Source organism: Oryzias latipes, chromosome 10 (genome assembly GCF_002234675.1).
Source record: "Oryzias latipes chromosome 10, ASM223467v1".
Taxonomy (NCBI): Eukaryota; Metazoa; Chordata; class Actinopteri; order Beloniformes; family Adrianichthyidae; genus Oryzias; species Oryzias latipes.
The window spans coordinates 18,435,602-18,462,889 of NC_019868.2; the positions used below are offsets into that span (position 1 = coordinate 18,435,602).

Below are 27,288 nucleotides of genomic sequence, written 5' to 3' on the forward strand. Positions count from 1 at the left end.
TCAAATTTGATTTACATAACGAGTTGATGTCATTTTCATTCCCCATCATGCTTTCCGCCCATGATGATTTCCTGTAGACCTCAGAGGTTCGCCTCGCGCTCCGATTGGTCGCTCAGGTCTGCGGTTCGAGTTCAGCATAAATGAGACTGCAGCGCTGCCTGTCAGCTGAAAACCCCTGAACGCAGTGAAACTGACGCCTGGAGGAGGTTTATTTCAGAGTTCAGCATGACCTCAGAAGTTAACGCTGGTGAGTTTAACAATCATTTGAACCGTTCACGTTTAAAGGGATGGCGCCATGAATTTTAGATTGTACCAGTCAAAATAAGAAAAACTTTATTTAAAAGGTAAACATTCCATGCTGTATCTGCTTGAATATATGTCGCACCTCGTTGCGTCGTTTCTGTTAAGTCCCACTTTTTGTATGCGTGCTTACTACACATATACAATTTAAAATACTTTTATTATTTTTTAAGATTATTTTTTACATATACTTTATTTTGCTTATTTTATCTATTCTTAATACACAACACTGACATATTTTTTAAAGAGGCAGCTCATTTTTTGCCCTTTAGGCTATTCCTTTAAAGTTTCAGTTTGGTAAAATAGATTAAAGCATACTGTAACTTAGATTATGCTTTGGTTTTGCTTTATTTAATAACATATTGTAAAAACAAATTTATTTCACCTGCTTCTTCTGTTTTTATGCGTTTTTATAGATAAACGTTATAGCCCCTTGACAGCAAGGTTTGTTGGTTATAGCTTTTGTTTATAAATTTGTTTCTTTTACTAACAGTATGAGCCTCATAAAAATAAATACTTTTAGATGTTTCTCTAATTAAAAAACTATATATATATTTGTTTGTTTCTAGTTGCCTTGTTTGTTGTTGCAGGGAGTTGGAGGAATCCTAAGAGTTTGTCTGAGTGGAGTGTGTCATTTCTTCTAACCGCTGTCACATTTTCCACAGACGTGGACTTGGAGTTGGGCGAGCTCCTGCAGGAGTTCCAGGATGTGGTGGAGGAGCTGAAAGCCCCTTCGCAAAGCAAACATTCCTACCAGAACGTCCTGCACGAGGCCAAGAACCGCACAGGGCTGGGGGAAGACAATACCGTGGAGGATTCTGATTATGGTGAGCTAAAGGGCTCACGTGTTTACACCACAGAGTAAATCTAGCTTTATACACAACACCTTTTTTTTTGTTGTTTCCTGAATCATCTGCCGGTGAGCATAGCTGTGTATTTTATCTGTGGGCACAAATTAAACCCACCCACAAATAACCTGCAACTTGGCACCTCTAAACTTGAAGAAAATGATCATTACAAGAGGAAACATACTTGCACTCTTCTGCAAAATTGTCTGCACTGCTTATGACAATTGACATGTACCAGAATGAAAAGCAATTATACTTAACAACCATTTCTACGCTATTGTTGCACATTTTTAGATAGTTATGAAATAGAAAAATTGCTTGTGTCTTCAGTATTGAAAGCATGTTGGCCTCCCAATATTTTGAGACGAATCTCTATTCCTCATTTTATGTAACATGGCACTATCATTATGTGTGGCCCTTGGAACTGTGAAATTGTTGCCGGTGATCATTTGCATAGACTGCCCTTAGTGCCGCTTGTCTCATCTCCCTCCCTGCTTTTACTCTCCCCCCAGGCAGTGAAGCCTCTATGGGGAACAGCTTGAATGCCAGCGAAGAGGAGCTTCACACAGCAGGCTTAACGCTGGCTCCGAAAGGTACAAAAATCCCCTATCGACTCATCTCCATCCAGACAGCCCCTTTTCCTTAGAGTGATCACTATCACGTACGCTCTGATCCTTATCAGAACAAGAAAAAAAGATCCTGTACATTAGACTTGGAGGTCTATTGTTTTCTCCCACAACAGAGCCTCTCCCTCTGCGACTGTGACGTCTCAGGACGCCTCTTTCAAATTCTCCTGCGGGGGGTAGCGGTACTTTCCCCCGCTGTATGTGTGTAAATGGACGAATGCTGGTGTGTTTGGATGCACAAACCGCCACGTTTTAACTGAAAGCAACAAGAGTGTGTCTGGAAAGTGACATTAGCTGCATGCGTTTTCATGCGGGAACTGAGATGTTTGGTGTCGACTGGAGTCGTCACCTCGTCTGAGTTTCAAGGCACAGTAGATCTACTTTATTGCAGCTTGCAGACAAGAATTTAAGCATGTTTTTGCTTGTGGAAAAACAAAAAAAGCAGTTTGGTTCGTCAATAATTCTGGGACGTAGATGAGCTTTAAGCCAAAGAAAAATAAACAATACTGTTTACTCTAAATCCTCTTTTTATCTCTTCTGCAGCTAAGCTGGGAGACACCAGCGAACTTGAGAGCTTCATTAACATGTTGGACCAGGAGCTAGCTGGTGTGTATTTCATGTCCTTTTGTCTCTCTATTTTCTGCATCTGTGTTGGCAAGCCAGCAGGCTGCGATGTGTCGTTGTGGCACAGACGCTGACACGGCATATTTTCTAACACTGAAAGCTGAGTGTGAGGCAGACCTCACCCTGTTTCTTCCCTCCACTGTCCCCCTTTTGTTTATCTCCAAGCACCTTTTTATGTGTAAATACCATGTCTGGGGACTCGGGTGGACCGTCTACATGCCCCTTTGAGTTAATAGCACACCTGAGAATGTGAGCCTCACCATCTTCCACCAGCACACAGCCAGAACTGCTCTCAAGCATGCATCTTTATGCTCACAATTTGGATGCAAGCCTTATGCTAGATATGGGGGCATGAGTGTTCATAACACAGAGGAAAAGTGTTATTACTATAACTAGCCTTGTTACTACATCTTCTTTTTGTTTGTGTGCCTTTTTTTTCTTTAATAAATGCTGCTTTTTATCTTATTTTGCAGAGATGTGAAGAGTAAAAGGCAGAAGCCTCGCACCCCACGAGCAGAGAAGCCGGAGCTACAGCCGAACAAACTTGATGTGGCAAAAACAGGCAAAGTGTTTTACCTTCAGAAATTAGATAGAACACTCCAATTCACCCTTCACCTTACAGGCTGGAAGTGCCACATCCAGCCTCTGTCCACCCCGAAGCATCAAGTTCCAGTTATGTGACACATTTCTGAAAATAGACAAAACTTGCATCTGTCCATGCCATGAGAAAACATTGCCCTGAGTGTGGCCAGATTGCTCATGCCACATTAAAATTTCCCACAAGCAAAGTGCCAGTCACTGCCCGTCATGGCCGTGTTTTTTTTTTTAATGAAATGATGGACTTTTTAATATAAAAACAACCCTGTAGATATTCTGTGTCACTGACATGCAAATATTTCCAGTGTACAGTTATTGTTATTATTTTTACACTTTTGTAAATAACAAATAAACACGTAAATAAAGCTAAATTACGATGTTACTTATAAATGTCTTTGTTTTTTGTTTTTTTTTGCATTCTGTCCAATAATAAAATGGATGCAGACACACAAATGGAAGCAAAAACCGCAATGAAGGAATTTTCTCACACTGGACTTTTCGTTTTGATAATCAATGGTTTTGAACAAGTGTGAACACTCCTCTGAACTCCAATGCAGACTAAAGAAACCAACCCCAGTCTGTAATCCATAAGAGTCTTTGCTCAGAAATGTATCCTGGTGTGGGTCAATGACCGTGCGATCGCAGACTAGTGGTCCAAGCGACCAAAGAGACAACATAAACGAAGGGATAATAGTAAAGCACAGGGAAAAAAACTCCAAAACTGAGTAAATCTAAGGAGGAAACGAAAAACAGGTTGGAGAATATGTTGATAAATGTAGAGCAGTGGGAAGGAGAAAGAGCTTAGAGCACAAGGCGTGTTTTCTTCAACTCAAATGAGCAGATTTTAAAATTCTATGATGTTTCTAGAAAGCGTGCTCCACCCTTGAAAGTGTAGTGTGAAAGCACCACAAAGCAATTAGAATACAAGGTTTTCTTCAATATTTTTACATCCGATTGAACCTCGCCCACAGAATTACATCAGTGTGAAAGAACATTAGGTTAATTCCGTGTTCTCTTCATGGTCCTGTAAAGCGGCTGCTGTTTTTCTTGTTAACACCTGCCTCTGCTGTGTCGACCCATTCTCTTTTTGCTCTCATGCTATCTCAGCATCTGCTCTGATCGTGCTCGTAGTTCTCTCATCAACACAGGAAGACCACAAGTGCAGATCCGAAAGTATCCTGAAACCACGTGAAGATAAGTTTAAACGGAAGTGTGCAGAGAAACAATGCTTGTCTCTGCTCTGTGAGGACCTGCGCCTCAAAAAGCTTTGAACTAAAAAAAAAGAAAGTGCTCTGCATTGTGTTTATATCCTGCTGTAAATTCTCTTCAGCAAACAGCGCACGGAAAGTGCAAACTGTGTTGCAGGTGTTTTCCTTCAGTTGTCACGGCAACACACAGGGGTAACACAAATTCATCGCTTGTAATGTGTGACTCATGACCTGAAATCTCACATTGTGACACATCGGACGAGTAATCCAGCTGAAGTCGGTAAAAATATTTTTATCCTCGCCATATTTGAGTTTGGAATGAAGCTAAATGAGGAACTAAGCCCATCAGTCATCCATCTGAAATATTTAGCGAGACATCCTATTGTCGTTACACAGACTCTGGGTCCAGGATGATGAAAGCCAATTAGATGTTTTTGCCTGATGGAGGCATAGAAGTCAGCGATCAGCATTTTATTGGATTGCCTTTGTTCTCCTCCATGAAATCCCCACAGTCAGCTGGTATGACCTTTACCAACACTGAAATTATCATGGACACACGGCTAGGCTGATTCCATTTTTTTTGACAGCACGTCAGAGCTCATAAGATGGAAGGCAAAGGATTTAGGATTCCGCTTCCTTGTCTAATTTTTAAGGGACTCATTAAAGGGCCTTGAAAACTGGAGGACAGCTGAACCCTACAGGTATTTGCAGGTTTTCGCTCAGCTCTCCTGCTTTCCCTTTAGACAGAAGCATGGATGTTGGGCTGATTAGTGAACTTAAATTGTGAGCGTTCGCTTTCGGAGAGCCTCTGTGATGGATTGGCTCTGCCTTTTTGGCAAACAACAGGACTTCAAGCTCTTAGTGATCATAAACAAGATGGATAAGTACAGGAAAATAGATGGATGGCAGTTTAACCCTGCTGATCAGAGCAATGGTCGCCACAAAGAGGGAGTAAGGGTTTAATTGAACACAAATGCGATTCACATTTGGTGTTCCTGCAAAGGTAAGTGGGAACAGAAAGATGCAAAATGTGAAAATGAAGGCGTTGCAATAAAAAAAAAAAAACACACACTGGGGGTTGTGTAAACTGCTGATACTCTGTTGTGCATCTCTAGAGAGAGGAGAGTATGACTTATTGAGGACACAGCTGTTCAGGATAGAAACAAAGCTGGCTCCAACAAAACGGGACTTCCTCTGCAAAAAGAAAAGCATATCCTGTTACACAAGCGAAGGCAGGGATCCGCAGCGGTGAAGGAAATGTGATGGCGGGCTGTTCGATAAAACCGAAAGGTCTTGTACTTCTGACGTATCTTTGCTGTGGTGTAGTTTCACATCTGCGTTCCAGGACGCTGCTCGCATACCAATCCAATCTGTCCTTCTGTTGTACACAGAAAGCAACCACCTACTAATTATGTTCCACGCATTTTCATTAGATGGTTCTATAGGATCAGAATGAATATGTCAGTACATCTTTCGGGAACACCTTTACGTTGTGTGTCTGTTCCATTACTAAGAAGCAGGTCTTGATTGACAGCACACCAAAGCGAGGGGTCAGTGTGTCAGGCAGTCATTGTTCAGATAGCAGACAGACTGAATAATGAATGCTCCGAGTCTATTAGCTGGTAAATGAAAATGAATTGATGTTATGATCAGACAGGGAATGATCCTCAGAGATAGAAACTTAATAAATATAGCCCCCTTTATGGCCTTTACCTATGGACTATCCCAGTTATAAATGTCACATACGCTTAAAATCCCGGCACACAATGCTGGTTTGTTTTAAGCTTTTTAGCCGGATAATGAAGATGTAATTGAGTACAGCAAAAAGGAGACACTTGTTATTAACAGACAAAGAGTAAATGAAGCAGAGATATGGCTGGTGCAGTGGAGCTATCATGGCCGAGACGAGAGCAGCATGCGGAGCACGTAGTCCTCTGTCATCTGCCTGATGAGAGACTGGAGCAACGCCTATCCCCTGTGAGTTCCCCAAATGGCCCGGGCTAACACGCTCTCCCAAGGAATTAGCTCGCTTAACCGCCAAACGCAACGCACATGCACACTCACCAAGCCAAAATACAATGAAACGTCAAATTCATGCTGGATGTTACATAAACATCCAAAGGATTCAGGCTCCACACAACTCAAAGGACCTTGAACCCTACATGAACTTGTCACGTTTTAAAACAATGCAGATTTATGAAGAATATATGAAAAACACACAACTAAGGTTTTAAAGTCCCATTCTGATCACCTTTTGATCTATTTTCAAATCGTTCTCAGTGATGTTTTAATTGTGATTATGCTGTATTTAGCCAATAAAAAAAAAACTGTAAACTGTGTTTTCTAGGACATCGTTTCTGCTGAGCGGCAGTAGTTCATCAGAAATTCTCCTCTAAATTCGGGGCGTGGCCATTAGTGGTAAAGTAATCCCATTGTTTTCCCATCATCCCCCTTGTTAACACTCTCCCACAGCTTACAGCCCCTCACAACCCTGACCCAGCATTCCTGTTGCAACAAAAACGGCAATACTGGAGTTTCTCTAGCCATACATTTTTGAGCGACATATTTTTGTCACAATTTGAATAAAGGAATAATTAGAAATTCAAATTTAAGCTTATTTTTTATGTATGTCCTCCATCATCAGAAAAATGCAAAAAGAGCATGTTAATAGCACAGAAAACATGAGTGGGTTTTTTCTTTTTTAATGAAAAACACTTGGTAGACCAGTGTTTATCAACCTTTATGGAGCCATGGAACCTTTTTGGAATGACAAAATCCTGGAGCACACCACTAAAACACCATATGACACTTTAGTTTAATCCAGCATAGAATTTAGTTTTAGTATAGAATATGGTTATAGTTTCTAAAAGTATTCCACTAAGTGTGGACCTGTTAAGGTGAGGACAGAGCTAATATACGGTGGCCGACAGGGCTCACACTACACACAAAAGAAACAACGCAACAGCATACCCGAAGCACAACGAAATTACCCGCCGGCTTTCCTGGGATCGTTGTTGGTAAAGCGGAGTTTCATATGTAAAATAAGGAGCTCAGAGACACGTTTGGGTGTAGAGGACCGCTTCAGCCTTTATTTTCCTTTGCATTCACACACCCTGAAGTTCATTTGTCACATTATGTCATGAACCTGTCATCCGAACATCAATGCGGAAGTAAGCCCCTCCTCCAAAGGAAACGTCCCGTTTCAACATAAACAATAAAGATGAATGAAAATGGTCTGTTATATTAGCATTAGAACATTCACAATCCCCAAAAATGCTCCTCCTCAGACAGAAGCGTCACACAGACGTAGAGATCTTGTCTTTAATGGAGGAAGAAAGGATTCAAGGGGACAGCTGCAGGGATACCGACGCCGTTGGCGACAGCTTAATCGGGCTGCAGAGATCATGCAAACCATCCATAAATAAAACATTAATAAATGGTAAATCAAACAAATGAGCTTCCAGACATTTGGAACGTTATCAATAAACATTCAGCTCACCTGTTCAATTAAGTTTAGTCGGTCTGCTCTGCTGCTGCGCAACGTTCCCTTGCTGCTGCACTGTAGGCTCACCTCCACTTTAATCTCGTAAAATTACGAGCTTTTTCTCGTAATTTTACTTCTTTTGGTGGCCCTAAAACTCCGTCACACCGAATTGTTTGAAACTGAATTATTTTTTTTCCGCCGGTGGGAAAAAAAGTCCTCATTTCCGTTGTGCTGAGGTTAATGCTATTGCTGCGGTTCTGTCGTTGTGTTGCGGGTAATTTCATTGTGCTTCGGGTAATGCCGTTGCGTTTTTTTCTTTTGTATGTAGTGTGAGCCCTGTTGGCCACCGTACTAATATCCCAGCAAAATTGAAAAAAAAGCAAAGCTTTTCTTCAACATCTTTCATTTTCTCTGTTAGCAGTTTTTCCTACGGTCAGTTTTAAAAAGCTGAGTTCACACAGGTATGTTGTGGAAAAATGAGTAATGTTTAATGAGGAACTCCTTGGCTGCAGTCAACCAATAGTCTTCCAAAAGAAGACCAGCAAAGTTTCTCTTTAAACCACAATTTTACTTCAGTTCAACAAGTTCCTTTCAAGCGGTGTGGCTCCCTAACCCAGTTAAAGCATTGTGTGAAGACTGAAGAGAAATAAAATATAAATTCTTTCTTAACATTCACAGAGTGGGAACATCTCAATATTGGTAGAGCTGCACCTTCAGATAGAATCCATTGATTTCATCAGTGTTTGTTAGCAGTTTTTCATTGGTCTTGCATCGGTCTTAAGCAATAGCCAGAGAGGTGGCCAATGGAACAGGCGCTCAGCGGAGTGAAAGAGCCAGCATGTGGCAAGGTGGTAATGGGCCGGGGGTGTTTTTTTTATATTTTGTTCCCAGTCACATTTGCGGAAATTTAAGTTTCAATTCGCAAAGGCTAATTAATTTGTGAGGGAACACCTGACTATCTTTCAATGGTTGAAACTTAGTGGTTTTATTGTGGTGCGTTTTGGGTCAAAACTCCCCTCTGTCAAAGTTGACTGTAATTTCATGCGAAGAAAACCCTCTTTGTTAACAATAAAATTTCTTTCAGTAATCTTATTTGGTGAATAAGTTAAAAACTGCTTTTTAAAAATTCGATCTAGATTGAAAACCAGATACGTTTATTTTCAAGACTACAAAATGCAAATGTGCAGCAGACACATTACTAATTCATAAATGTTGTTCTTTTCAATTTCACATACATTTTCTGGAAAAGTATTAAGAAGAAAAAATCAAATTTAAAAGGAAGATTCCTTGATGAATGTTCAAACAAAACACACAATCCTTACAGTTATTATATGCATCTTGACACTTTTCACTCTTCATTTTAAGAAAATCACCTGCTACTGGTTCTGTTTTTAAAACTGGGAGCATGTTGTCAATTTTCTAAGTTATATTTAAAAGAGTTTTGTCTGATTTTTTACAAATGTGAAACTTTCAAAGCAATAAACTCAAGTACATTTAACAACATACAATTGAGTACATTTTACATAATTCAAACATTATCAAAAGTAACTGGATACATTAAAAGTATGATTACTTTCTGATGATATATCAGATGCATTGAAAGTAATACATTCACTTCGTAAGTAATTTGATTTTATGTAAATTAATCAGACTACACATGTAATCAGATAAGATTTTAAATAATCAGACTACATGTGAAGTAATCAGATTGGATTTTAAATAATCATATTACAATAAAAGTAATCAAATTACACCAAAGTAATATATACTAAATACCTGTAATTTTCCCCACCAAGCGGCAAAGACAGTATTGACCAAGACTCATTGTGTTGTGCAGCAGAAACGTGCATATTTCTACTTGTGGTGAGACTTATGTCTAAAATCATTAATTATAAAAGGAGGCTCTATGGCTGTCTTTGTGAAAGATTCCCACCGTTTCAGTAATTTTTTTTGCTCCCCCAACACTTTTCAGAGTCTTAGGCTGCAGGAATAAATCCCAGTTGTCAAGGGATGAGGAACACTCTTGACAGGTTGCCAGTTCATGGCAGAGCTCCACAGAGAAAAAAAATAACAAAGGGACGCAACCACATTTTCTCACAAAATTCAGCATCAAAACCATGGCTGTGTTGTAATGTGAGAAAAACCCAACCAGGAATGAGAAGAGAAATTCACTCAAAGGAGATTGAGATCATCACTGTTTAAGTGACTCAACACATGACTTCAACCTAAATTTTTTTTTATTTTTGGTTGATAGACAACTTTAAAAAATGATCAGGTGGAGACTCACAGTTCTACTGTCTCAATGGTCTAACTCAGGGAACTCCAACCTTTCAAAATAAAAGTGCCATTTGGGTCAGTTTCTTACAGACTCAACCCCAGTGAGAGCCATATAGTCCCATGTTTTGGTTTAGAAAACACCTTTTCTTTGTGTTTCTGTGGCCTTTTCTATCATTACTTTTGGTGCACTATCATCCTTATCTGATGAAAAATGACAAAACTTAATTAACTTAAACAAACATGTATTTATTCAAAAAAGTTATAATTTTTCTTCAAAGCCCTCTATGGGCTCAGACAACCCGCAGCCTGCGCATGGGGTAACCCCATATACGGGTGCATGTCACTAAGGTCTGATATACCGAGATCCCAAGTTAATAAATTTCCCACTGAAACTTTAAGCCTATATACAGCACTCAGGTATATGTAGGTTCCATAATAAGATAACAGCAGCTTTCTAAAGAAAGAACAGTTTCCGTTTTTCTCTTTCAGATTGAAAACATTCTGCTTCCAAATATCCTTTTCCCTTTTAGCATTGCCAAACAAACTGTCTGAGTGTTTTTGCATTTTTAAATTCAATATGATAAACACTCTTCAGTGATTTAAATAAACATTTTCTAAGTATTACATAAATGACTGCCTCCTTATTTCAAGCTGAACGTTTGTTGTTTGTTTGGAAATTCTTGGCTGCTCTTACGTAAATCCTAATTGTGACCTATTGCCGTGTCATTTCCTGTTTTGTTCCCTGACGACGATCTTATTGTGCTGGAGAGGAAACCACTGTAAATCCTGCAGAAGGAGTTCAGTCTGGAAGAATGTGAATCATTCAGCCTTCTGGTCCTAAAATGATCCATTACATCACTGCTGTCCGGGGATTTCTTCACGCTGCTTCTCCCTTCCTCTTTCAATTCCCTTTTATTTTTAAAGCCCTGACAAATTTTCAAGCAAAAAAAGAAACAAAAACAATAAAAAAAAAGCTTTTCTTTTTTTTTAATTTAAAGCTTGTGTAGTATGCAGACTTTTAGCACAGTGTATTTTTGAAACAATGAGGGAAAGGAGGAAGAAAGATCTACAAGAAGATGTTGATATGTGAATGGAAGTGACAGATAACACATTTTTATCAAATACCACGGGCTGCCTGGCGGGCTGAGGATAGAAATGGCTGTAAAGTAGCAAGCTAAGAAGCTTTTGCTCACAAAGGAGGTCTCAGGGCATCTTCACAGCTGCGGGAATGTACAGAGCCTGTTAGCAGTTTCAGCTCAGTCGCAGGACACAGATGTGTAAATTTTGCAGTCCAACTGCATGAACTGCAGTGCTGACATTGCTGGTGTTCCCACATTCCTTTGCAACAATATATCTGGCTTTAATTTGTTTTTTGAACAAAAAATCAGCTGAAATCAGAGTATGAAAAAACATATTAAAATGATTTTATGGTAAAGGAGACCTTCTGTAGCATGTTTTTAGCTGAGATGAAATGAAACTGCCATTAACAAGGCTGTTCCATTAAAGGGAATCTTTGTAGGTTCAAAAGGTCATCTAACTACGGTGGTCCTGAAGGGCAAATCACACCAACAAATCACTGGACGCAAAAGCATTTAAAAAGATTACAACAGTTAGAAGAGCAAAACAAATCTAAAAAGCAACATCACATTTTAGGAATCAAAATAAATTCCAGAAGAGTGAAATAAAATGAAAATGAAACATTTTGCAAAACAAAAGTAAATGACAGAAATCAAATAGAATATAAAAAAATTTAAAAAGGTAGGTACTATGGGACATCGCTGATTGGATGACAACATTTGATTTTTTGATGTTTGGGTTTTTACAAATGCGTCTTCAATGTCCGTATAGTAATAATGGTTTGATGATTAGTACGGAGCACATTCAGTATCGCATCAGGCAAAATAACTTTTAGTTAAAATAATGGACAAGCGTCATCATCCAAACAGCAATGTGCCTTACTACCAATACCTTTTCCTGGTTAAAAAAAGACACACAAAAAATTCAGAAAACAAAAGTAATTTCCAGAAATTGAAATGAAATGTTAATAATTCAAATAGAAGAAGAAACCAGAAAAGGTAGGTATTATGGGACATCATCAGTTGGACGATGCGATTGTTTTCAGTTCTTGAATGAAATGTTGTTTTGTTACTATTGCGTTTTTAAAATTGTTTTTGCAATCTTTAAAATGTTTTTGCTTTAAATGATTTGTTGGTGTGATTTGCATTTCAGGGTCACCGTAGATCACTGACAAACATAATAGTTAAATTGAAACATAATCAAAGGGCGTGCTTGAGGTTTTGACAACATGTAAAAAACGGAAAAATTTATTGAACAAAGTCAACACTTCAGCCTTATAGAAAGAGATCATCTTAACCTCAAAGTTGAGCTTCATCACCTTCTGGTTTAACTTATTTGATCCGGAATATGTGTGACTCACCATCCAGCATGGATTAGCAGAACATGTCAAATTAGCCCCAATAAAAGTCATGGTAATGAGAGGCAAAGTACTTTTGCAAAATCTTCTGATGCCCCTCAGTAGCCTGGGTTTTGACACCACTGATGCAACTGTCCTCTACAAACAGAAACCCCTGATCGGAGAGAGAGAGAGGCATTAGTGGACTGCCATCTGATGGCGAATGTCAGCTGATGCAACTGTGAGACAGTCTCAGGCCTCAGCTGGTGGTTGGGTGGGGGGTCTTTACAGCAGAGCTTGCCACATAATGAATGATAAGCAGTCTTAGAGCACAAATGAAAGGTCGTGTGGACTGAGAAGGTTGCCGTCCAAACCTGACCGCTGAGAGGGCGAAATGATCAATGGAGGAGCACCACCTGATATCTGGGATTTGCAGACGGGATGGCAGATAAACTCTCTTCAGGCTTAAACTGTGCTTGTGTCCCGCTGCTGCTGCTTCATCCACACACTAGAGGCATGCAGGCTTTAGTCTCAGCAGGCTCAGTGAAATCTCCTGGCTATCTATCTTGCAGAAGGGCTGATCATTATATGGTCGACATGCAGCTTTAGGCTGGGGGCAGGTGAGCATGCTTGTACTGGATGAACTATAGGCAGCTACTCTTGTTTACTGCACCTGTGGTAACCCCCCCGACAGTCTTTCTGTGCTGCTGAATGCCACATTGCATTTGGTCTTATTCTGTTCCTCCTTTGCTGCATTAATTTAATGCTGACAAACCTCCACGTAAAAAGGTCTGGAGTAGAGTTTTTCCCCTTTTTTGGTGCAACCACAGAAATTCGGCACTATTCAAAGCCTTCATGAAACAGACACAGTTTTTAGTAAATTTGATGTGTACTTTGTCAGCTTTTTAAATGAGTTTTTTTCTCTGGACTCCATCTTCATAATGAGCATTTGTCACTGAACACACTGTGGTATCTCGTTCTGCTGGCTTTAGGAGCTACGAGGGAAGAACTACACAATCTGGGTTTGTTATAATTAAAGGATATGGCACCCAGTGCACCATGTCGGGGTGGTTGCTCTGTTGTTTTTTTGTTTTTTTACCACTCTTCTCACCACAGTGATATGCTTCATCTGGTTAGAATCTTGAAAAAGGATACAAATAATTTCAGTTTGCTTTGGAAAATTTTGGAATTAGAAAAATAAATAGGATTTGCAAGCAGTTGGCACAACAACAAGTAAAGTCAGAATTGTGAGAAAAAAAGTCAGAATTCTGAGAAAAAGTCAGAATTTTGAGATTAAAGTCAAAGGATTTTATGCCCTTTTTTTTTCTTTCTCCGTGGCCCTAATCCTCTTCCGTAAGAACCTACATGACATCAGTGGATATACGTTTCTTTATTATCATTTTCTTGGTAATAACATTTTTTTTTTTACTTTACTGAGCTTTAGGTAATTTTGTTTACATAGTTTTTCCGTTTTTCGTCCCGTTTTTTAGACTTTTGTTTAAATGCAATAAAGTATTAAACGTTTTCGATGTTGCATCCTGTGATGTGATTTTTTTTGTTTACATTTTTTGAAACCAGCTTTTTTATAAATGCCTTTCACACTCTATTGCTGTATTTCAACCTTCTGAACCTCATTCTGGCAAAACATTTAGACATAAAAACTGCTTTTGCATCATCCATCCATCTTCTATTTGTGCTTTGTCCTGTGCAAGGTCACGGGGGCCACTGGAGCGCATCCCAGCTACTTTAGGGTGAAGATTGGGGCAGACCCCAGTTTTCCAGTCCAATGCAGGGTCACCCACACACACACATATACATACAGACACATACAAACAAACACACTCACATTCAATCCTAGGGGACAATTTAGTCACTAATCAACCTATGAAGCATGTTTTTGGACTGTGGGAGGAAGCCGGAGTGCCTGCAGAAAACCCATACAAACACAGAGAGAATCTCTAAACTCCACACAGACAGAACACTGCCAACTATTTGAAATTTACAAAGATTTAATACCTTAGACGTTCAGGATATAGTTTTAAGTTGTTAGACAGCATTTTTGCTCTACAACCTTTGTCTTATTAAGAGCTGTAAGATCTAGAAATAATAAATTGGTCATTCAAATCAGACAGATCAGTCAGAATCCTTTTGCTATAAAAAAAAACTATGTAAGACTCAAAAACCTCAAAACGCAATGTAATTTTCGGTTCAATTTTAAGGATTTTATTTTAGAGTTCAATGAATTTTAGACCGGCATTGATTGTCAATGTCTTTGTAACAAAAATGTAGATTTTTGTTCTAAAAATTTAGATTTAATGGGGATTTATAAGGTGGACCTATTTGTGTTCATATTTTGTTCTAACATCAGTCATATCCACTTATTAGACTAGATTATTGTCACTGCAATCAAAATGAACTACCAAAAATTCTAAATATTTGCTTAGAACTAGCAAAAAAAAAATAACGCTCCCTCTTTTTGCATTGGACCCACTGTGAAATTCTTTTTTAGTCACATAAATGTTCTTTTGTGTTCCCTGATATTTAAATATTTACCTCCAAACACAAGTTGTAAGTTCAAATATAATAAAAAGTTAGACGATGGAGTTTTATAGTCTCGACTGGATTTAGCTGTTCAATAAATTTGCAAAGATTTTTGACAAAATTCATAAGTTTCTTATTCTTGGAGAGAAGGTTGACCTCAAAGTTTGGTCAGTGAGTTCATTTATTGCCGTTCGCTGAGAAATATTCCAAACTGTATTCTTTAAATGACTGAGCAATCATGTTTTTACAAAACAGAGATGGAGGAAGTAATGGGCAAAATGTCTCTGTGTGAGAGGGAGCTGCTTAAAGTGCGTTTTTGTGTGAAGGTGTTAAAAAGAAATCGAACTAAAGAAAACATTTGCACCGACTGGAGGAAGCAGGCAGAGTGAAATGGGAAGCGAGAGATGGAGGTGAGGAAAGAAGTGAGAGGAAATATAATTAATAACATGTTCTCCGTGGTGGAAGTAAAGCTCTTCACACATACACATGAAACACACACACACACATCTGCAGACCTTTCCCAGCGGGTGGCACTATCTGATTTGGCACATTCATTTCGCAGACTGGGTTTGTCTTTGCTGCTGTCGAGAGAGACCTACCACATCTGTGCTTTCCGGGCCATCTTTGGATGATGTGATTAGTGAAACACTAATAAAATTGACTTTAAAAAAATGTATCTGTTTTAAAGTCCCCCCACCCTATTTTCTTTTCCTTTTAGATGAGTCTGGTTGTAAGATATTTAGGCTAATTTGATCAAGCCCTCAGGTATTCACATAATGAGTGTGACCCCATTTCCTCTGTGCAGCACACCGCCGCAGTTTTCCTGGCTTTCTACAGTGGGCCAGCGCTTAATTATGTGTCTTTTCACAGGGCAGCATATCAAAAACTGTCTCTGTGAAGCCACCAGGTCTTTCCCTGCCAATGCTCGGCGACATCTGCTCAGCTTTGACCACATATGGGAAATTGTAAGACACAACTTGCCTTCCCATGACATTTCTCCTTTTTGAAAATTCACTCTTAACTCCGCTGCCTAATTTTGAAGTCTGTGCCACTGTTCATGTTAAAGTGGGGACCTTACCCCAGTCTAACCCCAGATACACACACATGCACTAAATCTATTTTGATTAAGATGTAAGCTTGGTAAATCCAACTGCAACATGTCAAGAACAACAACAGAAATGCCATTGGACACAGTTTTACATGTAAATCAACAGTTCAAAACAAATAATGTACCAATATGGATAAAAGTATTTAAAATAACAGTCAAATCTTAATGCATGCTTAAAGGGGACAGATAATAAACAGAAAAAAATATACTTGATTTAACCCTTGTGCTATCTTAGATGACCCCCCCCTTGCATTGACATGTTCTCCCTACCATGACAAAGGTGGATAAAGGTGGAAAGATTTCATGTAATCCATGGGCACCAGTGAGGTTCACAAATCATTGAAGAAATAAGGTTCAGCACACTGTCTTGTGGGGTCTAAATGACCCAACTCCCAATGTTTAAGTGCCTAGGATAGCACAAGGGTTAAAGGAAATATCATCAGTATCATTAGAAAATATAACAAGTCAAAAATACAGACTTATATTTGAGATCTGGAGATTCCTGCTGAACTCTACTTTCCCAGCATGCTGCATTCACTGTTCTCTGATGAGAGGATGAAACTTATGTTTCATAATTTGCTGACAGCAGCAAAGCCTTTTCTGCTGTTTCTTTGGTCACCCAACTTTATTTTGGAGGTTCAATTTCCAAAATATAATACAATAAAATACAATTTTTTTAACATGTTCTTGTGGCAAAATTAAGCTTAAAACTGCATTTCCGAGTATTTTCTTATTCAAATAATAGTGAATCAGGAGCAAACGGAAAAAAAGTAGTGTTTAAAAAAGCTTGTAGTTGTTTTGTATGCTCTACAAACCAGCTCCATTCTGATGCATCTACCTGTAGACAAGTAGATCCATGTATGTCTTTGTTTTCCTCATCTGAGCTGGCATCAGACTAAAAACTGTACGGCTGTATATCTCCAATATTGCACACCATTTTTGTTGTACCAGAAATGTTAGCATGAGGTTGTGAGGGGCTGTAAGCCAGCGGGAAAGAGTGTAAACAAAAGCATTATGGAAAAAATAGTCCCGCTCACTGCTTAGAGGCAAATTTTTGATGAACTACTGCCGCTCTGTAGAAATTATGTCCAAAAAAACAACACAGGTTTTTTGATTTGGGATAAAAGTGGCATAATCATAATAAAAGACCACTGGGAACACTTTTAAAACAGATCAAACTATGATCGGAGGGGGATGTTAATGAATTTTGCCTCAATGATAAACCAGCAGAATCTAGTGTTAGTAAAAATAAAAAAAAGATACCAATTAGCAACATGATCTTTGGTTTGAACATTTAAAATGGTCAATCAAACAAACAAATCATGCATCTTGGGTGCATCGTAATCAATAACGACAATTGAGCTTCTGTCTGCTTTACAACGATTTTTACAACCTAATAAAAGGGAACCAGAACCAACTGTCTGAGGCTAAGCTGTAAACTAGATAAATAAAAGTGTTTTTGAATACAATTGTCAATAATTTTTCTTTGTGGTCTTTTGTGCTTAACAAAAAAGTTTTTAAGGGCCATTGAGGGTATGATTTTCCTTTGTATGAAAAGCAAAACTCAATAATCTCAAAAAAGAACACAATGAAGGTGTTTGTAAAACTGTCAGAAAGGAATAAAGGTGTAGAGAGAAGGGAGTAGGGGTGCTGTAGTCCTTCGACCGCAGAAGCTGGTATTACAAAAAAATTGCATAATGAATCTCCTTCAACACAAAGGAACTGACTGTGGAGTCATATTCACATTTATGCGAAGCTGACCAACTCTGAAGTACTCCTTGTTCCTTTAGACGTTATCTGCTGTTTTTTTTCTTTTGAAGATCAAACTTGAGCTGAACTCAGAAATGGCATGCAGCGAATGGATGCAGAGAGCCTGATGGTTGGATGATGATATCTGAAGATTTGTTTCTATGGGTCACACATCGTTTCACTGCAAATACACAAAAAGAAAGAAAAATAAAACTCGCCTCCTCTGCAGAAAACTTCAAAGATGAAATGCAAAGCCCACAATTGTTTGCTGATGGTAAGTCACACTTTTTGATCCATTCAGCGTTTGGTTGGATGTGTAAAATAAAACGACAAAAAAACGTTATCAAGAACCACTTTATACCAATTTTTGCACCCTTATTATACCTTTTTAACAGTTTATAACAATTTTGTAAATAAAATATCAATTGTTGTGTTGTTTGTTCATTTTTGTGGACAGAAAACGTATTGATGTAAAATTTGTACCGTCTAATTTTGACCAAACTTCTTTTCTTTTCTTTTTTTAGCCTGTGGGTTAGAAAAAAAACAGATCAAGAAAATAACAGAAGGTATAAGATTGGAACAACTCTTCCTGCAGAATGGACAATCAGCAGAGAGGACTGCACACCTGGCTTTTTTAGCTTCTCCACTTATTGAATACAAGATGGAGCCATAATAGCATCCTTCATAAAAGTGTTGAAGTGTGTAGCATGTATCTAGAACTTGCTATGTTGATCTAGGATCTCTGCTCAGGTTGCATTACTGCACTTTGCTGTAACGCAAGGAGACAATCTGTGCTGCGGCGAGATGTTTAATGGAAATTGTCAGTTTTACTCACAGACTCAATATATCCAGTTTTCTCCCTGAGATTAACATATAATAGGATGCAGTGTGAGTGCATCAAAGCAATCTTTTCACAGTCTCCCACTGCTGCAGCAGTATTTTGCATGTATTACAGTGAAATACAAGCAGATTGGCCCAGAGCTGTGTTTTTTTTTTTTCAGGGTTTGAGCAAAATACAAGAAAAGATGAGGAGAAGAGAGTATGAGTGAGGGGAGGTCCTGGGGGTATGCCAGCACTTGTTGCAAGAGTTTTCTGTAACTTTCAAGTTTCAAAAAGTGAGCAGAAAAACTTTGATCAAGAGAGGAAAAAGTTTAGTGAAACTTTATATTCTCCATTTTTTTTTTTTTTTACAATTTCAATTTTGGCACATGGCACAATCAGCATTTATGCATCTGGTATACATAAATAAATATTAAATATTTTATACATAAATATACATATAGAGCTCTAACAAAGACACCTTGAGTGTTCTTGGCTTGTTATATTTCAAAGGACAACAGCAATACATAGAAATAATGTTGGTGCTTTTTTGAGTCTGTTTCAATTGGTTTTGTAGGTGGGAATGATATCTCCATAGAAGCCCTATACATATATGTATGTATGCCCATATTTATATATATATATATATATTCAAAGAAATACAAGTGTGCACTGACGTAGGCTTAATCAGTGCAAACAGGCCACTGTCTGCTTTCAAAGTGAAACTTACAAAGTCGATGGAATCATGTCAGTTAGTTCAATTGAATCTTTAACTTTTTTTTCTCTTACACATAAAATTATAGATTTATTTTGTAATCTTTAAGCAAAATTAGACATTTAGAACTTTCAAAGTAACAAAGGTGCTATGCTGCAAAGACAGACACCTAAAAATGCAGAAACACTACTGGTGGTAAACCCAAGAAAAACCTCAACACACACCCACATAAAATCACTCACATTCCAAATATGAACAAAAATGCAAATAAAAAAATGCTTAAAAATCCAACGCACAACTAAAAGGTGGCGAATGGACTCCCGCATGCACTCACTTGCAACCCGACCCTTTCCAACAATGTGTCCTCTCCTGTATCTCAGGCTGGCACACAGGCTCACACGCAGGGAATGAGAAATCATCTTCAACCGGCGCTCCAAGCAGCGTGTGCCCTTTATGGAGATAATATCTGATAGCTTAACAGATAAATGGACTCTAAAAGATACACTTTTTACCTAAAGAAAACAATCTTAGCAACAAAGTATTTATCTCCTTCTCATCTCTTGGCAAGAGAAGTCAACCACAAGTAACTTTTACAAGTGCTCAAGAAAAAAAACCCAACAACAACAGTCTCCCATGTCTGTTGTGTTGGTACGCAAAAAAACAACAAAATAGTTGCACAAATTGAGCTTAAAAAGCTCTACATCTGCACAACCTCTGGATTTCCGTTCTGGATTCTGTCTCTCAAGTTTTTAGTCGAATCGGCTTGTATCACGCTCCATGTGGAGTAGTCTTCAAGAGTGAAAAAGAATACCAAAAAAGTACAAGCTTTGTAAGGCATTGAAACATAAAACCAAACAAAGAAGCAATTCAAAACATTTCACAAATATTGAAGAGGCCATTGTTTTAGATGCGACTCCTGCAGGGGGCGGGGATGGGAAATAAAAAGCACTTCTCTTTATTTTTGTTATGAATTCAAGAAAAAATGAAGGGTTGAGTTCTCCATAGTCTGCTTAAAAAGGCTTTTAAAATGATTACATTTAGAAAAAAAACTGCAGAAAGACTCCTTCTCCTCGTCAGTAGAAGGGAAGTAGTTTGATTTTGGCAGCTCTGCACAACTTGACATCCACATAGAGTTCTTAGTATTTCTCCACTTAGTGAAAGTCCGGTGAATCTCCATGTTTTTTAATCCAACACTGACCCCTCCCTCTGCAATCTCCCCCTTCCCTGTGATATTTGTAAAATACAATCCTCTCTGCCGTTCCTTCATCCCCCTCTGACATGCCACCGCCGCCTTCTCCCCCATGCCGTCTGCACCTGCTGTCCCCTGGACACCTTAAAGCTATACTCGGGTGGTTGAGTGGGAGTGCGGTAGGCCAGTGGAGTTGAAGCCAGTCGTGAAGGTGTTATATGGATGCAGGTTGGGCATGCCCACCAGTGAATTGGGAATCATGGTTATGGTGTTGGGCGTCATGAGGGGAATGTCGTCCGGAGAGCGTCGCAGAGTGAGCGTGTAGTCGGGGAGTGAGGTCAAGCGCAGGGCTCCTTCGTTGCTGTTTCCCGCTTCACACTCGTGGTGGGTCTGGTTCATCTGCAGCGTCATGATCTCCTCCTCAGGCGCGTGGTGGCCTATGTCGTTGGAGGTGGTTTGGCGCTGTGGGCTGGGCTGCCCGTGGCTGGGGTCCTGGCGCCGCTTGTCCTTGCGATAGTAGAGCGCTGCGAAAGCCAGGACGTTGAGAAACAGTAGAGAGGCTCCGACGGCGATGGTGACGCTGAGCTCGGTGGAGTAATCCCTCGGGTTCTCCACGACAATAGGTCCCGCCTCCTCATTATCGTTCCAGGAGCTTTTATCCTCGCTGTTGTAGGCTGGTGACATGGGGGGATGTTTGGTATTGAATGGCCTTTTGGTAGACAAGGTGTTCTGTGTGGTCTCTGGGGGTGGCACTTTGGTGGTGGTTGATGTGTAATGGAACATGTCATGTAGGTTGTAGAGGTGGGGCACGAGGTGTTTCCAGAAGGCCACTTTGGTGGCACGGTAGTGGTCACGCACGCGGGGTTTCAGGCCGATATGCAGGTACAGTTGGTCTTGCGGGTTGTACTTGGACCATGCCACCTCCTCGAAACGGTTGGCCTTGGTGTGGATGAACTTGGTGTCCTGGGGAACCGGTTTATTGGGATCCCTAAAAACAGGAAAGAGATATAGGAGATAAATAAGTAAAGCCAAAGTTTCAGCAGTTAAGTGAAGCTACAAGACAAAGACAAAAATGTGTATTTATAAGTCAAGGCCTTAAAGGGCTTACAGCAATTAATTGGCAGCAAAAGCACAACTCCAATAAAAACCAATGACCCAAAAAACTCCAGTTAAGGCCTTCGTCACATGCACCCATATGAGAGTTGACTTGAAAGAGTGGGTTTTTTAGATTGTCCGGGCCTGTAGAGGGTTGTAGACATCATAAGGACAACACAGGTGTGTCTTACAGTTCCCTTGCGGCTCGTGGAGCCACCTTAAGTGAAATCATGAAAATGGAACGTACCATTGTCGTGTGTGTATCGTGAAGTATTTGTAAGCATACTGTAAGTCACATGCACTTATGACATATGGGTGATAAAATTGTACGGTGCCCTTACGCTACACTCAAGTTGTTAGTAAGGTGCAAGCACTGGCCCATTACAGGTGATTACATTGCAGGTGATACATAGGATGCACAAACAAACTACACTCTGATTGTCTGATTTCCTCATTTCTAACAGCCAGGCTGCGTGCAAGGGATGGCCAAGAGGCGCGCATGGAGCACATATCCTGCGTCTCACCTGCTTCACCCTTACTTACCCTTTGTTGTACTATAACTGTTTGCTTTGACCCGTCGCCTTCAGCATGCCATTAAAAAATATTATGCATGAACATTTTCACCCTACTGAGGGATCTTCAACTTTAATATTTACTGTGGCCCACCTGCGTGCCCTAAACAACTTTGTCTATTTTTCTCCCACCGACAGCCCGTATCCACCCATTAGGGCAGTTGTGACTAAGGCATCACATTAGTGAAGTGAATGTCATCCAACTAAGTATCCCCAATATTTGTTTTTTCTCTCATCTTTTCAGCCTCTTCTTAATGAACACAAATGTTGGTTTCACTCTCCTTTACCCCGACACTTTTATATTATTTACATTACCAGACAGTCAACCCCACAAAACTCATATGAATTAGTCAGCATGTTTCACGGTTCACGTCAGGAGCAATCTTGTTGTTGATAATCCAACACTGGTGGAGGTCTCTTAGCTAATTGCTCTGGGAAGCCAAAACACGTGTGCGCTTGCATTCAGCGCAATCGTGTAAAGAGGGGGTTCCCTATTAATCAAGACCCTAAAGGAAATGTAAGGCTGTGTCGTTGTGCATGTGTTAGTGTGCACACATGAGAGTGAACACAGGAACAATGTAGGGTTTTCCCTGTGGCTGTACCATTTTTGATCCACAGGGTTCACTGTTTCACTTTTGAAATGGTCAACACGTTTTGCCCAAACATCCAGCTATTTCAATTACAATGAAGCTATTGATTTATTGAATAAATTAACATATAACAATCCCCAGCAATCAAACAACTCTTTTTTATTGTCCAATGTCAGAAGTGGGAGTTCTGCAGAGCACATTATTGCTTTTGGTGTCGGCTGAATGATTTCCTCTGAAGAAACTTGATTCTCAGTTGAGTGGCCTTGAAAGCAAAATAAACTGAAGCTGGAAAAGTAAAAAAGGTTTTGATTTTTTTTTTCTAAATGTCATGAAATACCTTTTCATGGCCCTAAATCTAATGTTATTTGTCAGAAAAGCTTCGATTTCTGAGGTCGTTAACGAAAATGGCAAAAGTTTATTTCCAGATATTTTCAATTGTTTTGGGGGGAAAAAGCTGAAAACCTTCAAATGACTAAGAGAATTAAAGCGGTGCCAGAAGAATTCACCCTTTTTCCCCTTTTCTGTTCATTTCTCTGCTGTCAATTTTTATTTTTCAGGTCAGTGCTTCTGGGAGAAGGAGAGAGGAAAAAGCAAAGCAAATTGAGATGACTGGAGCTGAATCCTGGATCTGGGCTGGTGTCAGCAGAGCAGCCCGTAAATAACCTCTTTTATTAGGCGCGTAATGATCCCCAATGAATATTGACAGCCAGACTATGATGACTTTGTCACCAAATATCAGTAATTAAGTTTCAAAGTAGCGGGTGGTGAAGGTAAGGTCATATTGATCTCCCTGAGCGCAACATGCCAGAGAACAGGATGTCAATGAAGCAGGATGAGACGTGGATGTCTGCAGCCTGCGTGCCTCGTGAATTCGTACAGCGGTGTATTGCATGCCATCATGCTGGCCTGCAAGCAGATTTTTCTCACTCTCCGTCTCCTTCCCCCAAGAACATGACAGCAGAAATGGAGTTCAGAGCTGTCTCAGTTAATAGAAAATTCTGAGCTCAAACTCTTCAAACGCCTTCTTTTCAAGAAGGTCAATTAGCTGAAGTGTGATGGGTAAAAGTATGGCAAAGATATCTGGGAAAATTTTGCAAAACAATCAGCATGCACAGTGGGTAAAGGGGGCGGCGGTGCGGTTCAGTTAGAAAAGCTCTTTGGTAGCTGGCTGGTTCAGGGCAAGTGAAGATGAATAATTTAGGGAACACAAAGAAATCAATGTGGCATCTTTAGTTAATTTGATTTGCTGCATTAGAGAACAACTGGCTGCCTTATCTAATTACACACACATATGGTTGGGTAACTGTTACAAAGTCAATAGTAAACAGGCTTTGAACAGTTTCCCCTTAACTACTTAACTTTAGGCTGATTTTTAGCTTTAGGAGCCGGCAAAAGTGGCCAATTATATTTAGAAGTGCAAATATTAATCAATTTTTGTGACATATTTTTCTCCAATATCCTTTGTGCTGAGCATCTGAGATATTTATTCTGAGCATAGCATTTACCACCATTCAGCCTTAACATAAAATGAATAAGTGTGGGTCTCTGGTGACTGAAAAGCAGCTCTGACCTGCTGGAAAAGGGAAATAGGCTCTCTAGGGATTTTTTTGTATCATCAGACACTGGGATGTTGGCGGGTGATCGCTTCTGGGATCTGGGAAATTTCCTGTGTCACTGCCTCTGGTTCTTTGTTGAGTTCCTTGAGCTGCTTTTATCACAAAGTTTTAAAGCTTTTGCTTCGACAACAGTGCTATAATTATAAGCGCAGCAGTGAAAAACAATATCTGTCATCGTATGATGCACATTCAAGGACACGATTCAAAAACAATGTGTAATTCATATCAAACCATAAGGGGACAGCAAAAATAACTAATTTTTTAAGGTTTACCCTTGCGCTTTCCTATGGGGTCCAGATGACCTAATCCTTACATTGACATGTCATTCCTACCATGACAAAGGTGGATAAAGGTGGAGAGGATTTCATGAATATTCATGGACACCAGTGAAGACCACATATCAATGAAGAAAAAAGGTTTAGTGCACTGTCTAGTGGGGTCTAGATGACCCAACTCCCAACGTTAAAGTGCCTAGGATAGCACAAGGGTTATATGGAAAAAATGTAAGACCCACTCTGATAGAAATAATGTTGTTTTTTTTTTTTTTACGTGTTCTTGTGGCCCTTTTCTGATGATGGAGGCCATATAAAAGAAAATTAAACTTAAAACTGCATTTCTGAGTATTTCTTTATTGAAATCGCTGCTACTCAGGAGCAAATGAAACAAAAAAAAATGATATCAAAAAGAGGTTGTAGCTGTGATGTCCAAACTGGCATCAGTCTCACAACTCCATAGATGCATATCTCCAAGGTTTCTCATCATTTTTATTGCGCTGGTAATATTAGGTTAGGGTTGTACGGGACTGTAAGCTAATGAAAGAGCATGTTTAGAATGGGTGATGGGAAGTGGGGGCGGGCTCACTCTGCCTACAACTCCGAGGTGAATTCCTCATGAACTCCTGCTGCTCTGCGGAGAGTATGTCCAAGACAACGAGACAGGTTTTTCAATTTTGGGTAAAAAGGGCATAATCATATTTAAAAGACCACTGGGTAAGCTTTGAAAACAGATCAAAAGATGATCAGAGTGAGACTTTAAATATTTATAAAATTGGCCTGTAAAGAGCTTTTTGGCCCATTAAAAAATATAAAATTATATGTGTCAAATGTGTTCAGAATTTTACAATGTTAGCTGTGTTTGAGCAGATGAAAGCTTTTTAAACATTAGCCTAAACTGTCCAATAGCTTCTGCTGAGCTAAAATGGAACGGGGTGGGGTCAGTGTGTCACATTCATCTCATGTGCCTAAAGTACCTCAGATTTAATATGACTGCCTGCTCTTGAGCCTGGCCGCAATCATAAGATTTTACAGCAAAATTAAAAACAGGCTCGGGTGTCAAAGCTCTTAAATACATTAATATATCTTAACCATGCTCAGTGCACATGCTCCTTATGTGCTACATGACGCAGCTTGTTGTGTATCCGCCATAACTACGGCATTTGGGCTCCCTTGTAGCTCCTTTGAGGCCTACCCTATAGCTCGGATGGTCAGTAAAGCGACGGTTGGACAAGCAGGTGAGGGATATTACACCCATAAAAGCAGGCATTTTAACAGCCTTCCAGATTTCCTCTGATGTGTTCACATGGTTGTTCAGCTATAAACGACGGCTTTCATCTTTTTCAGGACCCCTGCGCCTCCACTTTAGATGACTTGTTGACCCATGCTAACCTTAACTTGTGGATCAAGAGCTCCATTGTGTTTGTATCTGCAACTGATGCTTTATTTGTGATACCTCATGGCGCACTGATGTCATTTTCCATCCAAGAGTAATGACTGACAGATCCAGGGAGGTGATGAAACACGTGTCTCCTTGCTGACACGCAGAAATGTTCTCTGTAGCGTTAGCATTAAATGGCTAATCTATACGACGCATACGACTCCTGGCTCTCATCTCTCCCTACATGTGGCAGGCTGGGAGCTGAACTCATTTGGTATTCCAAGGTCTGTCTGCAAGCACTGATGTAAAAGGTAGATAAAGGGGAAGAATGAATATCATTTTCTTTCTTTTTTTCTCCCTTTTTTCTTTTCCCATGTACCTCCTTCCCCTTTTCATCCTGATGTAATTTGAGGCGCTTGAGTGATCATAGACCTAGCCATCACCAAATCTGAAAAGACACATTTAGGTGCCCTAAGGCAGAAGACAAGAATCTATTTTCACTGCACTCAGGGTCTTTGAATCCTAATCTGAATGTAGCGTCTCGGAGTAGTATAGCTTCTCGGTGTATTAATTTAGCGGCACAGATTTAGTTTTAAGAAACTGCAAACGCGTTTTTTTTGTGCTGTTGATACTCTTGTGTAACAAATTCATCCCCTGAAGTTGTTTATTAACCTACCTGGTTACACAAAGTAATTCAGCGCTGTAGGCCATCCTTGCATTTAGGGTATATTTAAGGCACTGAACAAACTTTATTATAGGGACACGTATTGGGGTATCTTCCTCACTGACCTGGCAAATCGTGAGGCTCAACTTCTATATTATATCTGGTTACACATTGCGACACAAGGCTGAGTGATGCATGGTTCATAATAAATGGCAGCATTGGGTAGCAGGCTAATTGATGCAGGGTGAGGCTCTGTGACCTTGTGGTGAGTGGAAGCCAAAGGAGGACACAGCTCCTGGACTCCTTATTATGGTTGGTACTGATTCGTTTACAAAAAAAAAAAAAGAAAAATCAAATATGCACTCTTGGAAATATGAAATATGACTGTAGATTTTTAAATACATAAATAAAAATAATCAGAGCTGAATTTCAAATATCCGGCTTAAGTCTCACAATCAAGGTATGAATGCAGATGAACTGTCCTCCTCCTCTATCCTGCCACCCCCCTCATATTAAATTCAGCACACAGGGTGGACACAATCAATGGCATGCTCGCCCTGTAACAAGCCACACCACTTCCTTACCTTCTCTAATGCAAAT

The 27,288-nt window shown here is 39.7% G+C and overlaps 2 protein-coding genes across 2 annotated transcripts in view; one reads left to right on the plus strand and one right to left on the minus strand.

Annotated features, from left to right (window-relative positions):
* Window positions 1-115: 115 nt before the first annotated feature.
* LOC101171753 (regulator of cell cycle RGCC) lies at window positions 116-3,385 on the plus strand. Its single transcript, XM_004073362.3, has 5 exons — window positions 116-247; window positions 966-1,127; window positions 1,661-1,741; window positions 2,318-2,380; window positions 2,872-3,385. Exons 1-5 carry the CDS (start codon window positions 226-228, stop codon window positions 2,877-2,879), a joined length of 336 nt encoding a protein of 111 aa, XP_004073410.1. The 5' UTR covers window positions 116-225; the 3' UTR covers window positions 2,880-3,385.
* A 17,263-nt stretch (window positions 3,386-20,648) lies between these two features.
* The window catches only part of nlgn3 (neuroligin 3), a gene marked incomplete in the record, with an annotated part of 94,968 nt that continues 88,328 nt past the window's right edge, over window positions 20,649-27,288 (minus strand). The window contains 1 exon segment of the mRNA NM_001177474.1: window positions 20,649-21,486. Coding sequence (NP_001170945.1) covers window positions 20,649-21,486 — 838 coding nt within the window.

Excerpts from the sequence above, each read along its gene's own strand:
- LOC101171753 (XM_004073362.3), top strand. The coding sequence starts at position 226 with ATGACCTCAGAAGTTAACGCTG. Across the intron at positions 1,128-1,660 it reads CGTGGAGGATTCTGATTATG|GCAGTGAAGCCTCTATGGGG; the intron begins GTGAGCTAAAGG and ends CTCTCCCCCCAG. Across the intron at positions 1,742-2,317 it reads CTTAACGCTGGCTCCGAAAG|CTAAGCTGGGAGACACCAGC; the intron begins GTACAAAAATCC and ends TCTCTTCTGCAG.